We start from the raw sequence: 13,919 nt of genomic DNA on the forward strand, positions 1-13,919 counted from the left end.
GTGTGTGTGTCAGTGGATGAATTTTGTTAGTCTTCATTATTTCTTTAGTTGGTGAGCACCTCTATATAAATTCTCTACAATTTTCCCTACATGTTGTATTATTACAACTTTTGTTTACCTTCTGGTGGTGTGTATTATAGTGTCGTATTTACCTATATACGAGTAGGCAAGGTAGGCTGAAGACTGTGAGGACTCTTGAAATACAGTTTGAACTACTATTCATTCTCAAGTCGTAGAATAAAACCGGTTTCTTTATTTTTTATTTTTTCAATCAGATTACTAATTCTCGTCTCAAATATTTACTGTTTAAAAGGTTGTTGTATTGTGATCCATCCACATAAATCATATCATTTGCTCTGTCACGTTACACGTGACCAAGCCAATAGTCATTCTTTGTTAAGTTATTTTACTTCTAAGTGGTATCAGGCTAATCCTTTCACGAGTTTCAAGTTTTTATTTCACTGAAAGACTCGACTAAATTGACCCTAGTGAACAGGGTGCTTGAATGGAGTGAAGTGCGTTATTACTGTCGCGGAGCGGGACACTCACATACGTGAAGCAGCGCAGCTATAATTACCGGGCGACGTGCGAAAGTTTGGTTCCGGTCACCCATTACACATATTTGAAAGGTCGAGTATTCAAATTGCCTATTTCCAAAGCATTTCTTGTCTTATTCGCTAAGCTTCATTGTAGAAGCGTGGGATAGCTAGTCCTATTCCTTTCAAGATGCATTTCTTAATAAAAATCTAATAGGAAAAACAAATACTAAGAAGACACGAGTGCATTTATTTTGATAATTAGGTCGATTTATCATTTTGGTGAATGAATGTTACATCAAACGCGCAGGTTGGAGTAAGTCGAGTATGAAGTTGTACGCAAATTACACAACATGTTCATATTTTTTAAACAAAAAAATGGCCTGAAAATCGTAGACTCTATAAACCGAATATACCAAATACAAAAATATAACAAAATAACTTGCTGCCACATTTCAATCAAATCAATTGCTCTATTTGTGTCGCTAAGGGTACCTCAAATAATGAGCATTCAATTGAACACTGACGGGGAAAAGCTCTTACAAAATAGGCCTACATTCGAATAAGTTAATATTTAACAGAGCAACAATTTAAAACACAAACACAGTGAATAAGTGAGCACAAATGAGAAATATTTAATAAATATCATGACATACTGCATAAACTAATAATATATATGGCTTAAAGATTGCCACGACTTGTAATTTCGGAATCATTCGTAAACTTTTAGTGAATACGTTTGTTCGATTCTATACCAGTACAAATCTTTTCGCAACATTTCGTTTCACCAGATTACACCAGATTTTGATGTACAGATTTTATCACACCAGATTTTGATTGCTTCACGAATCGAAAACGATTACTTGGTGATCTTTGTCTGGACCTAGTGGCAATGACTACAGGAGCCGAACCAATACGTTCGGTTTTTGCTCTCCTTGCAGCCTTTACGTAGTCTCTTGCAACAGACGACAACATCGCGTGAGCCGCAAATATTTTTTCTTGAGTTGCCACAGTTGGCTTTAGTGGAGCACGGCCAAACGTTGATGGTATTGTTCCGTTAAAAGAAGAGGACAGAGCTTTAGAATTTTGCTTTTCTCTAGAATTTGAAGAATCCAAAGTCTTGTTTTCTATTCTTGATTTCGTGGTACTATTTGTTGTGCTCGGACGTGGAAGTAACTTTTGTTGTTCACTTGTAAACGTACTAAACGAAGATCTGAAAAGTGTTTTTTGTTTATTTACCCAATAATTTACCAAACAACAGGAATAATGTTAAGCATTATTTACCTTATAAAAATATGGCTAGCGCTGATGCTTTTTATCTGATATTACATTGCAAAAACTACAGGTGGCGGACATAGGGTGATAGGATTTACATATTTATTCCGGGGAGAGAAAAGGCGATAAAACGTCTTAATCATCTGGCAAACCACGGCCTCTCGTCCGGTTACTAGTCCATGTCGGGTATGCGATTAGTTAGCCAGTTTTTTTTTTCGGAAGCATGGACTTGATGGCGGAGGAAGCCGTAACCGACCAGCGGTTACGTGAACCACCCTACGGCGGCGAGGAGTCCAGCAATCCTCTCGCACATAACTATCCCCGCATGAGATTCGAACCTACGAACGCTTAGCACGGCGCGCCACATCGCTGAGCGTTACCTGCTAGGATCGAAATGTTTACAGCATGCGAGCATTGTCACTAGGTATTACGGCAATGAGAGAAACTGAAAAACAGAAAATAACTAACCTTGGTCTTCCCATCGTCATTTGTGTTATATGCAGATGGGCGAGTTTCTTTTCACTCTCGCGACAGAAGTGACAGTTTCTTGGCTTTGAATAATTGAGAGAATTCAAACTCGGCCTTTTGCTCGGCGGGAGTCTCTCGCTCCACGAGTATTCGTAATATCTAGATATGAATTCAAAAACAACTGCACCTCAATTTGATTAATTAATTTACATTTATCAAATGATTCTGTGTCGTGTCCGGAAAATTCGCAGCAGGAAATTTTCGCCGCATGAAAAATCGCCGCAAGAGCATTCTGCTGTAAAACAAGTATTGTGATAAAAACAGTTGGTTCATAGGGTTGCTCTTAAATAACGAATCTTTTTTAAATAAAAAGATACTTCAAAAACCTAACTGTTTTTATCACAAATACTGGTTTTACAGATAATACTCTTGCGGCGAAATTTCCTGCGGCGGGAGTCTCTCGCTCCACGAGTATTCGTAATATCTAGATATGAATTCAAAAACAACTGCACCTCAATTTGATTAATTAATTTACATTTATCAAATGATTCTGTGTCGTGTCCGGAAAATTCGCAGCAGGAAATTTTCGCCGCATGAAAAATCGCCGCAAGAGCATTCTGCTGTAAAACAAGTATTGTGATAAAAACAGTTGGTTCATAGGGTTGCTCTTAAATAATGAATCTTTTTTAAATAAAAAGATACTTCAAAAACCTAACTGTTTTTATCACAAATACTGGTTTTACAGATAATACTCTTGCGGCGAAATTTCCTGCGGCGGGATTTCCTACAGTGAAATTTTTTGCGGCGAATTTTCCTAGAATAATCCTGTGTTGTCAAGGTTTAAATTATTACAGTAAAAATATGGAAGAATCTGTATGTAACTATGTAGCCAATCGAAAAAATGATTGAACGATTAAGGTACTTATAATGTGTTTTGTACGATTTATAAACTGAAAATACACATGATATATATTATCCACAACAAACATAATTACCTTGGCAATGTACTACCGCATCTCTGTCTTTTTTTGTTATTTTGTGAAAAATGTCGATAATACTGCAGATGGTTTTTTGTGCAAGATAAGCGAACAAGATCAATATCGGGTGATAATGTATTTCCCAATCCAGTCGCTGTCAATTCTGCACTGGATACTGATCTGCGTGGTTTGCTAACAGGAATTGAAAGAGTCGGGCCAGCCGACACGGTGCAAGATCTTCTGCGAGCAGGTTTGGCGCTTTGTGGTGCGGGGGGTGTTGGACTGGGAGAAGATGTACGATTAGTGTTCTGTGCCGTATTATTGTTTGACGCAGCTCTCGCAGAATTTCGTGCTTTTGCTCTGAATGAAAAATGTAAATTAAAAACTTTTTTGATCAATTTTGCCAGAGTGATGGTTTTGCCAAAATAATTATTTCAAAAATGCAGTTTTAAGAGAGCAAACAATTTAAATATGTAGTTTTTACGAATATTTCTTTGCGAGAATAAAACTTCTAATTGGCGGAATCATTTGGGCTAATTCCTTGTAAACGCCCGTTGTAGCAAAATTACATTCTCGCAAGGCCCGAAAATTTTATTCTCGTAAAAGTACATTTGCGCGAAAACCTTTTTGTAAAGCGATTCTGCAAACAGTTTCTTTTTACCTGTGAATTTGATGCTTTTTTCGGTCTTGTTCATATTGCACCGTTATCATCTGCATTTTTTCTAACATGACAATGCGATCTACAAGTTCCTCCAAGCTTTGGCGCTTTTTCTCCTCGTTTTCTCTAATCTTTCTTTCTAGTCTCCGCTTTTCAACATCAGTCTTGCGATACGAAAACTTTGTAGCATTCTTACCCGCTTTCTTTTTACCATATGGAGGTTGTATGAAGGTTCTCCAGTCCATATTATGAGGCAAAGTAGCGAACAATCGGAAATCGCACTCGTTGAACGGGTTCGGCAATACTTCTGAATATTTATATTCAGCTTTTTTGCTTTTATTCACACCACCGATGCTTTCGTTTTCATCAGACCAACTGGTACTTGAGACGGAATCATTGTCGTCATCTGGCCTATCAATTACAATAGCTACCGGCATTTCATTATGATGGACGTCAATGTCTTTGTGTTTCGATGCTTCAAATACTAAGCTTACTTGTTGAAGTCTGCGACTGAATTCGTCTTTATCAACTATATCTTCGTCGTCTCCAGCTTCATTTTCGGAAATATCGGATTCTTCCAAATCGCTGTACGAAATGTGACTTTGTTTTGATGTCATTAAATTCTGTTCAAAATCCTCGTCGTCCTCGTCATCTTCATAGTCCGTTTCGCAAGTCCGAACTGCGTCGTCGTTTGTAAATACAGAATCTGACAAACCATGAACCATCGATAATTCCTCATCGCTATCTGGGTCATTTTTATTTTGCTCCTTCTTATTTGCGTCTTCTGTGCCACCGAAAACATAGCTGTGTAACTGATCTTCATCACCAACGACTCCTGATGAACCAGAGGGTGATGATTCTCCGGCGGATGACAGTCGGCGATGATTTCTCTCGACTACTCCAGTAAAGGACACAGATGACGAGAGAGACGATGTCCTGTTGACAATAAATATGATAGTGATTTGTGTGAGCATTTTGTTTGCAATCTGGATCGCGAATTGAATTGAAGAATTTAAAACATAAAAAATCTTGGCTTTGGAATGAAACACAAATACTATAAGGCTAAATAAAGTCTGCGCCATATGGAAGCACGTCAAATAGGGACTTGGGACAGTTTTTTTTAAATTTATTATTATTAGTTTGTTAACGCATCACCAAACATCGTCTTCAATGTCCACTGCTGACACTTAAAACATGTTATATTAGCAAACATTTTACTGGGTGTGTTTAGTTAAAACGGAATGAAGAGAATAAAATGAAGATTTGCTACCTGGTGCTTGTACGTGATGCTTGTCTTCCTTCCAAGGATAATGATGCTAAAGTGTCGTTAGGTTGTGATAGAATGCGATAGCACCTCCCAGATGGAATATTTGACCAAGAACGTTTCAAGGTGTATGTAATTCCCAAATCAGAAATCGAAGTTATACTCTCACTATTTTTTTCCTTGATTTGATTGTCAGTGCTGATTTGTTCGTGCAACGAGGTGTTTTGAGGTGCAGTTGGCGGGGAAGCAAGACGCCATGGGCCGGCGGAAGGAGCTGAAGCAGCCGGAGTCACAGGCTTGTTACTTCCAATTACCGACCCTAAATCGGGGTATAACGTACGATAACGCCTTTCATCGCGAGATGCAGTTGTCGGTCGTGTATGATTGTAAGCAATCTCGCTGTTCCAATATTGGTCTCTGTATTGTCTTTTCAAAAAGTTTCTACCAGATAACATTGCCAAATATTCTGCTGCAAGAGCTTTATTTCTTGCCGATGCGCTTTCTGATATAAGTTTAGCTCCGTCGTATTCGGGAACTTTGGGTTTAGTCGGCGGTTTGACCTTCTTGAAGGTGGATGAGTTTAATCCTCTTACATCGCCTGAGATGGAAGTAGAAGAACGCCGAGCGGTCATGAAATCACTTTTCTTTCGTCGTCTCGGAGAAATTAAGCTTGCAGAAAATGGGCGACTGATTTTGTTCGAATTGTTCGAAGCGACGGGTTCTCCACTTTTCCAAGGATTTTCAATAAAATCTTTATTGTTACGGGGTGGCTCATGGCTGTAATAACAATGGAAAAATGAATCAATAAACAATAATACACACGTTTCACAAAGGGTAAATCGATGAATAAACACATAGAACACAAGTATAAAATCGAAACAATCTTGCTCACAAATTAAGTGTAGTATGCTATGGAATTCTTCACTTTTGTGTAATTAAAAATCGATGAATAATACACATATAACACAAATATAAAGTCTAAACAATCTTGCTCACAAATTAAGTGTAGTGTTCTATGAAATTCTATACTTTTTGTGGGCACAAGTACTGCAAATCATCTCATACTCTATTTTAAAACGGCGGTTTGGTTGTGTTGATACACTGCACCTCTTCTAATATTATGAAATACTTGCTATAAAACTCAAACCCTCAGCAAATATGCTAACATAAAAACGCACAATGTGCAGATAGATAGAAGTGATAAAATCTGCACATGAGCCCGAAGTTTTCAGTTTATACCATATTATTCTTAATGCCATACTGGTCGGTACACTCACTCACAATGTTTTGAATAATTTTCGAAATATTACAGTTCTCTTTATTCATCACCCTAATATATCTACTCGCACACCCTATCGTACAGTGAACGACGACAATAGCAGTTTTTACTAAATTTCGCGACTTTATTTACTACTTCATCGCCTATTTGATACCACTGCCCAATTTTCTCCGTATCTGAGTTACTGATATTATTTATACGGCTGTATAAGCTAGATGTACTTTTAGCTGAGGCAAAGAATGTCTGAATAAAAGGGTGACACCACACTCAATAACAATTTGACAAAGTCCTAAATATTGGTAACAAAAACACATAAACTGGCTTTTGTTGTAAAAATAGCGTAATTTTAAACCTCGTGGACCTAATGTAGTGAATTTAGGAATGACAAACAATAATGACAGCATGAGGTAGCGACAACTCAACAATTCTATTCTGTTATGTGAAAGCATTCAACTGAATTTAATAAATTTCATGCTGCCAAACTCGTTCTCTATATGTGGCCATTTATACGCATCAGATAAACCGAGACTAAAATTTCGACTTTGCAATATTCCATACTTAACGAAGGATAATAGATTGAGAAAAATATTGAAAATCTGAACAATGTCATAACGATTTCGAGTAGAAAACATCTTCACTAACGAATATTGTTTCTTTCTGGCACTTGATGTTATAACCCAAGTTGACACTGATTAATCCCTTCTAAAACTGAGAAAACACGTTCCTCTTGACACACGGCGATATTATTATCAAACTTTTATTTCTAGCTTGATTCGAGTTATTACAAATGAGAATAAATACAATAACACTTAGACTTCTGTGCCCGACATGAGTGTGCACAGCCCGGCCTCTTCTGCGCGTTCGGGATGAGCACTATTGTGCTGTGAGCTGTTAGGTGTTCAAGTGCGTTCGTTCTAGCGTTTTTCATTTCTAGCTCATATTTTGATTTCCGTTAACTTTTTTCTTGGTAATGGTTGTTTATAATCATTATGCAATTTTTCCTTCATTTTTCACGATAAATTTACCAAATATAACAAAGAAAGGAGGGAATCATATTTCACGTTTTCGACATAGCTGGCGCTTTGTATTTGCGTTATACTTATGCATTGATTTTAATATTTGAAGAAGAAATGTTAAAATTAATCTATTACATATCAATCACACAAAAACGAGTGCATTTGAATAAAAAAGGTGACTATTTTATCCCCATCCGGGCGCTCTAGAAGTGGATGTACCAACATGGAGATAACTACTTTACATGAAGTTGTGTAAATGGACTGAAACCTATGAACATGGGGTATATTCACTTGGCTAACACTTACAGTCCCCGAACACGTAATAGAACTAAAATAATGAGAATATCGGAATAAAATTATGGCCTAACCCTAACCTGGTACACACACTACGGGAGTGCCCCTATCCGTTCTATGCTTCTAACCAGAGTGATCAGTTGAGATTTTATTGTTCAACTACCTTACAGAAATTAATTAAAACGATTTGAAGCAATAAACGCATTCCATTGAAAGTCGAGTTTACGCATCTTACTTTCCTGAAATTTTCACTTCAAAAGTCTTGTGTGGTTATTGGCGAATCATTATCAAAACGTACTTGAAATTGTATTGAACGCCCGAAGAGCACGTTTAATACTGATTTGTAAATCACAATCATTATTACAAAGACGATAAATTGCTCGGTACACACACTACCAGTAATGAGCTTTTGGGGCTTGTCTATCCTATGCTTTAGGTATTGATATTGAAATTTAGTAGTGTGACTGACTAAAAACTGGCAGACACGCCAATGGAAGAGCCAGCATGAACGAATAGTTGAAGTTGAACAACAAACCAAATATATTTGCTTAGGTATCACAAACTTCAACATCTCACTCCGGAAGAGGTCTTGGAAAATATTTTCTAAATCTTTTTTCGTTACAAACTAATTCGTTGAATACAGACTCGGTGCACAATATTACGGATATAAGATACAGAGAAATGTGTGTATTAGTTTACATAATAGGTATTTGTCGTCAACGTTTTCATTTGGCTGCGAATTATGACCGCGATCGTCGTTGTCTAAATATTGATTTTCAGTTTATTCCAAAGACAATAAAGCGAGGCTACCAATGCCATCATTTTCACATCTGCATTTTTGTCTCGTTTTAAAATTACTTTAAGTTTTAATTGTCTTCCTGAACTCTAAGTGTGTACATTGTTTCTATTTATACATTTACGCCTTCGACCGTGCCAGATTCGTAACATAGCATCAACATGCAGTATAACATGGCTTTTTCGACATTGTGGATATAACTTTCCTAGACTATTCAAAACTGTCGCACCCAGTCATAAAAGATGTCTAATCTTATTGACAAAGTGTTATACAATGGCACACCTTCATATTATGATGGATTATGAAACTACAATAAGATTTGGATGTCAGACAGGAAAACGAAGTCTGAGGATTGAATTTTTACAAAATTAAAGTTTAATATCAATGCTCGTAAATACATATATCATACGGTGAATGGTTCGGGTCAGGAGTTCCCAGACCGCTGCAAATTCCGTAAGATTGGAGAATCGTTTGCCATTTATTTAAAATCCACGGTTTTTAAAGTTCATGGGTCAAGTTAACCTTTACGAGCTTAGGCAACATTTCTACACGCTAATAACCGAGTCATTTTTGGCGATTTTGAGTTTTTTTTTCATAAAATAGGTATTTATGTAATGCTGCGCACCTGTCTGTTAACTCAGATTTTATTTTAGGAATTCCGAAACCCATAAAAATGAAGATTTAGAATGACATGCACATTTGTGCAATTGTTTCGTCATAATGAATTATCATTGTTACCACAGGACTATTGTGACGTCACAAAGGCAAAATAACCTCGGCTCACTATTTTCGAGTTTTTGCATCTCGGATTCTAGCTTAGCGCGTATTTAATTTGAATTTCATTTCTGTTTTATTCTTTATATTTAATCTTAGTCTTATTTCGGTGGGTGTGCAGAACGTGTTATATTGATGAAATATATATTTTTAAACATAAAAAAGAATGTAATTGAAACTGATTAGTTATTTTGGAAATTAGACATTGTAGATACTGAGAATTACATTCGATTTTGGAATGTTTAGTTTCAGGACTGGTGCATATAGTAAAGTTGCAAAATTGCGTATGTCCACAAGTCATAGACACATTTCTGCCTAAGTCACAGTGCGCCACTATGACGTCACTTTACTGCGTCATACAAATTAACTTAAATCCGGCTACGATCAAAAAATTGAACCTTGGTAAATTATTGACTCTCAATGGCATAACAATATCATTAGGAAGTTTTTTATGGTTTCTCAAAACTGCTAAAAATGACTTGCGCAATTCGGTCATTAGCGTGACGATTTATACATTCATGAATAGAGTTTGAGTTGCAAACTTCCGGAAAAATAAAATGGCATCTGAAATTAGAATTTGGGTTTGAACATGAAATCTGTAACCTATATATTGCTAGGTGAACACACTGACCAGGAACGTAGCCAGGGGGCTGACCCCCCCCCCCCTTTTTGAAATGTGTAAAAAACGACGACTTATAGGCGCGACTTGCCACGCGCCGAATAAGGGCACAAAACTCTAGGCTCCGGATGCCGTCAAATAGAGGCGACGTGATTGTGACCGAATAAGGCGATTTCCATTTGGAGCCCTTGTTCCTGGCGAATCCTGACATATTCAGTTTCGATTTCTAAAAACATTCTGTATCACACATAGCAATTTTTAGACAATCAGTTCTTTTAGAAACTCGCATTTTGCGGCCTCCGGCCAGACCACCTGTTACAGTCAAACTTGGCAATTACAAATTTCGGCGCTCCGGAAGTATGTGGGCCAAGATGACGCACAACCTGAACACTACCTGGTACACCTACTATGTTCAGGTTGTATGCCATTTAGTACACATACTTCTAGAGCACCTAAATTTCAATACCCCCCTTTACCCCCCCCCCCCCCCCCCCCCTTTGAAAATTCCTGGCTACGCACTTGACACTGACCATGGTCAGATGGTCATCGCTTCGCGTTTTTTCACTCAAAATGATGACTTTCCCTGAAATAATGTTAAAATATTTGCTCCCAGTAGGACACAATGGATTTAGGTTCAATTGGTTTCATGCAAAATGATTGACTTACCGTGTAGTTCGTAATTTCGGATAGGATGGTTTCAATTGCCACGGTTCTGCAAGTTGTATTGTAACATAGGACAGTCTAGGGGTACTAGTACTACTTGATAACGTCATCTTGTCTTCTTGATAACAGAATCTAACGCTGATCAGCCTATACCACCTGCCACACTAAATTGTGTGGCCAGCGTTGCCCAGCACCCGCAACATTAAGATCCCATAAACAGGTTTCACAATTGCATAGTAAGCACTCTATTCGAGTAGAAAGTCTATAAAATCTTTCACCACAACTCCGACGTATCTGGTTAAAAATTAACATCTCGCGTGGTATACATGCCCGTATGACGAACAAATAGGGTGCGTCGTTTACAAGCTGTATTATGTGTATTTGATGGCATTTATTTGGATCGTAATATTCATCATAAATTTGAAATGGCATTTTAATTACTTCCGATGTGAATATTTTACACTTACCTTAAATTTCTCGTAGACTTTGCAGGTGGAGGCCAGTTCTGTCGATAAATTGTTGTCAGAAGACGATGAGGTGCAGAATTTCTGTCACGAGCGGAAGGCATGATTGAGATGAATAATTCGAGGTTAAAACTCTTTTTTATTTGTAAAATATTCTCAATACCCTTGACTAAAACGTAGACATATTGGCCTTTGATGCCGACTACAGCCTTCCATACGAACGTCTCCGAGGCTCCTGTCTTTACGCGTGTATTTTTTACGAATGACAACACAATACGACAGCCAAACAATAAGAATTCCTTTGTTTTGTTTTTGAAAAAGGATAATTCTTACAAGGTTCCCGTCCTTATAATGATGAACAAACAATCGTCACTCAGTTGTTACAAGGGTAACAAAAAACGCTGAATGAATGAATGTTTAAAGCTGGTAATGAGAATACGCGAGGCATGTTTGAGGTGGTGTAAATTTACTTATCGGTACACTTGTTGTGAATGTACTTGAAGACAATGCACACAACAACAGAACATACGAGAGAACTCGTGTATATACCGGTGAGGGCAAGTTCAGATAAATGCGGTGGTCACGCTCGACCGAGCATGAGCAATAAATAGATATATCTGTAGCATACACCGTATGATATGTTGGGTGTGGAGGTTTCCATAGCAACATTTGTAATTACGCAAGTACTATTATTAGATACAAAGTGGACTTATGGATCGTTTTGTTGGATTGTTGTAGTTGGCAATATCTAGCTTTTTCTGAAGAATATTGTAAAATCGAGTTTAAATTGTTTGTAATTTAAAGATAGAAAAATTAACTAGAAGGTATTCTCCTTTTTTCAAATTTCCAGTATTTTACCCAAAGTTTTGCGATTTATTTAAAATCCTTGGACCACTTTTTATTTACAACATAAAGGGAATTTTTCATGTGACTTTTGACATTCGTGACCGTATATTTGAGCAATGTTCTCCTGTTTTCAATTTTCAAGAGGATAATAAAATGTCGAGAATCCTGGAATACAATAACTACAACGCGAGTATCTTAACTTTGAATGAGCTCTTCGCTATTGATCATTCTAAATTTGGAACGAAGTTTTGCGCATTTGCAGTAATCGGGGTGTAAATAAGGTATTTTTGGGTGTACTTAACAACGGCAGAAACGCAGTATAAAAATGGAAAAGAAATCATCCGAGAGTCTCTTCCGCTCTCCCAATTTTTCATCCACTTAAAGTTTTCTTTTATTAGAAGTCGTTTCGAACAAGAAATCCATGGAAAGGCATGGAGTCACAGCCACACGCACCCTCTAAAGCAGTAGTTCCCAAGCAAGTAATACTATTGAATGATAAATGAGGAATGATAAACAAGGGGGCCATAAGTGCTGAACGCCTCTAGAAGGGGGCCACACTGCTCTGAAGTCTTCATACTTTGGTTTGCCGCAAGGATTTTTGCGAAGTCATTATGTTTTGTGGGGGTATTGTAGTTTATCCCACCTCTAGGTTGATATCGCTATCACAATAGCAGCAACTAATTGCCTTTGTGCACAGCTCGACTTTGTGCTCGTGCTTACTCATTGTCTAAATCAATGTTCTTCAACCTTTTTTATCGTGGTATACCTTTTACAAATTATCAAGAATTTTGTATACCATAAAAATACCAATGTTTATTTAAGGCTTTAATAATAAACATTAAATTGGCATGATAGGCATGGCAATGGGGCACATATTGTACTGCAATATCATCATGCAATCTAATAGGCTAGTATCGGCAAGTTATAAATTTGACGGACGGCCTTAGCGTCAAAGTGAATAATGTTCAACGTAAATCAAAAGAGGTGCATGGCAGCAGTGGCGCAACCAGGCCATTTCCAACGGGGGGTCCGACCGAAATTTACACAGTGCAACCACGACGTAAGTCGCAACGCCACTAGGTGTCGCCCCGCTGAAACACGATAAATTGCTCGTGGTTAAAAGGGAAACGCCATCGATTAAATTCCAGTCTTTCGCTTACCTTTCCCTCGTTCAATAACGGCACTTCGCTATGTCTTGCACCTCGTGGGTAGCAAAACGCCGTTCATTACATTCCAGCGAATTGCTAACGAAAAGCTGTCAATTATTTTCAACGTTTCCCTGGCTTTGCGCCTCGTGGATAGTGAAACACGGCTTGAATAAATTCCAGTGTTTCCCTCGTGCCGCGACTTGCTCGTTGGGTGAATTCGTCAAGACTAAAAACAAAATGCACTTCTTGCGAATGGACCTTTTCCCGACCCCAACCCAGAAAAATTCTAAACTAAACTGAAGCTTGCCGGAAGACATAATGACAATTAAAATACTTGATTTACAACTAATTTTTGGAAACACAACTAAAAACTGACTAATTCAATGCAGGGATGTCCAAATCGAATTTAAATTCAAATATCGCAAACTTCAAATACTGTTTTTTCGTGTTTATAATGATCCCGAATATGGCGCACATATCCTAGCGTCGTCGTCCATGTGTGGTTCGGCAATATATTACAGCTGACATGAAAGAATTTCGATAAACGCCGACTTGAAGAACTTATAAGACTTCGAGGACGTTTTTGATTGAAAATATTTTTTTATCGTGTATTTTAACTTAGTCGAGATGGTTTAGGCGTCCTCGGCAAATTGTGTCTTAATTAGTTGTTTTCATCCTCAGTTTCGATAGTGACCGAACATAACAGGAAATTTTTTCATTTTTCGTAATTCAGCGCGTATAAAATAGCTCTTAAATAGTATTTAATATCTATCGCGGATTTCGTCGGCATCTGGCGTTGATGACAACATCGTTCAGTTTAAGTTAGCGGTGTTCATTTACAA

At 37.6% G+C, this 13,919-nt stretch overlaps 1 protein-coding gene across 1 annotated transcript; it reads right to left on the reverse strand.

The window, feature by feature from the left end:
• Positions 1 to 766: 766 nt before the first annotated feature.
• Positions 767 to 11,486, reverse strand: LOC120326982 (uncharacterized). The gene is made up of 6 exons (XM_039393344.2): positions 11,087 to 11,486; positions 5,185 to 5,955; positions 3,918 to 4,850; positions 3,275 to 3,616; positions 2,280 to 2,438; positions 767 to 1,749 (listed from the first exon to the last, which is right to left on the reverse strand). The coding sequence occupies exons 1-6, from the start codon at positions 11,185 to 11,187 to the stop codon at positions 1,329 to 1,331; spliced, it is 2,727 nt and encodes a 908-aa protein (XP_039249278.2). The 5' UTR covers positions 11,188 to 11,486; the 3' UTR covers positions 767 to 1,328.
• Between the last annotated feature and the right edge of the window lie 2,433 nt (positions 11,487 to 13,919).

The sequence above is a fragment of the Styela clava genome, chromosome 4 (genome assembly GCF_964204865.1).
Source record: "Styela clava chromosome 4, kaStyClav1.hap1.2, whole genome shotgun sequence".
Taxonomy (NCBI): Eukaryota; Metazoa; Chordata; class Ascidiacea; order Stolidobranchia; family Styelidae; genus Styela; species Styela clava.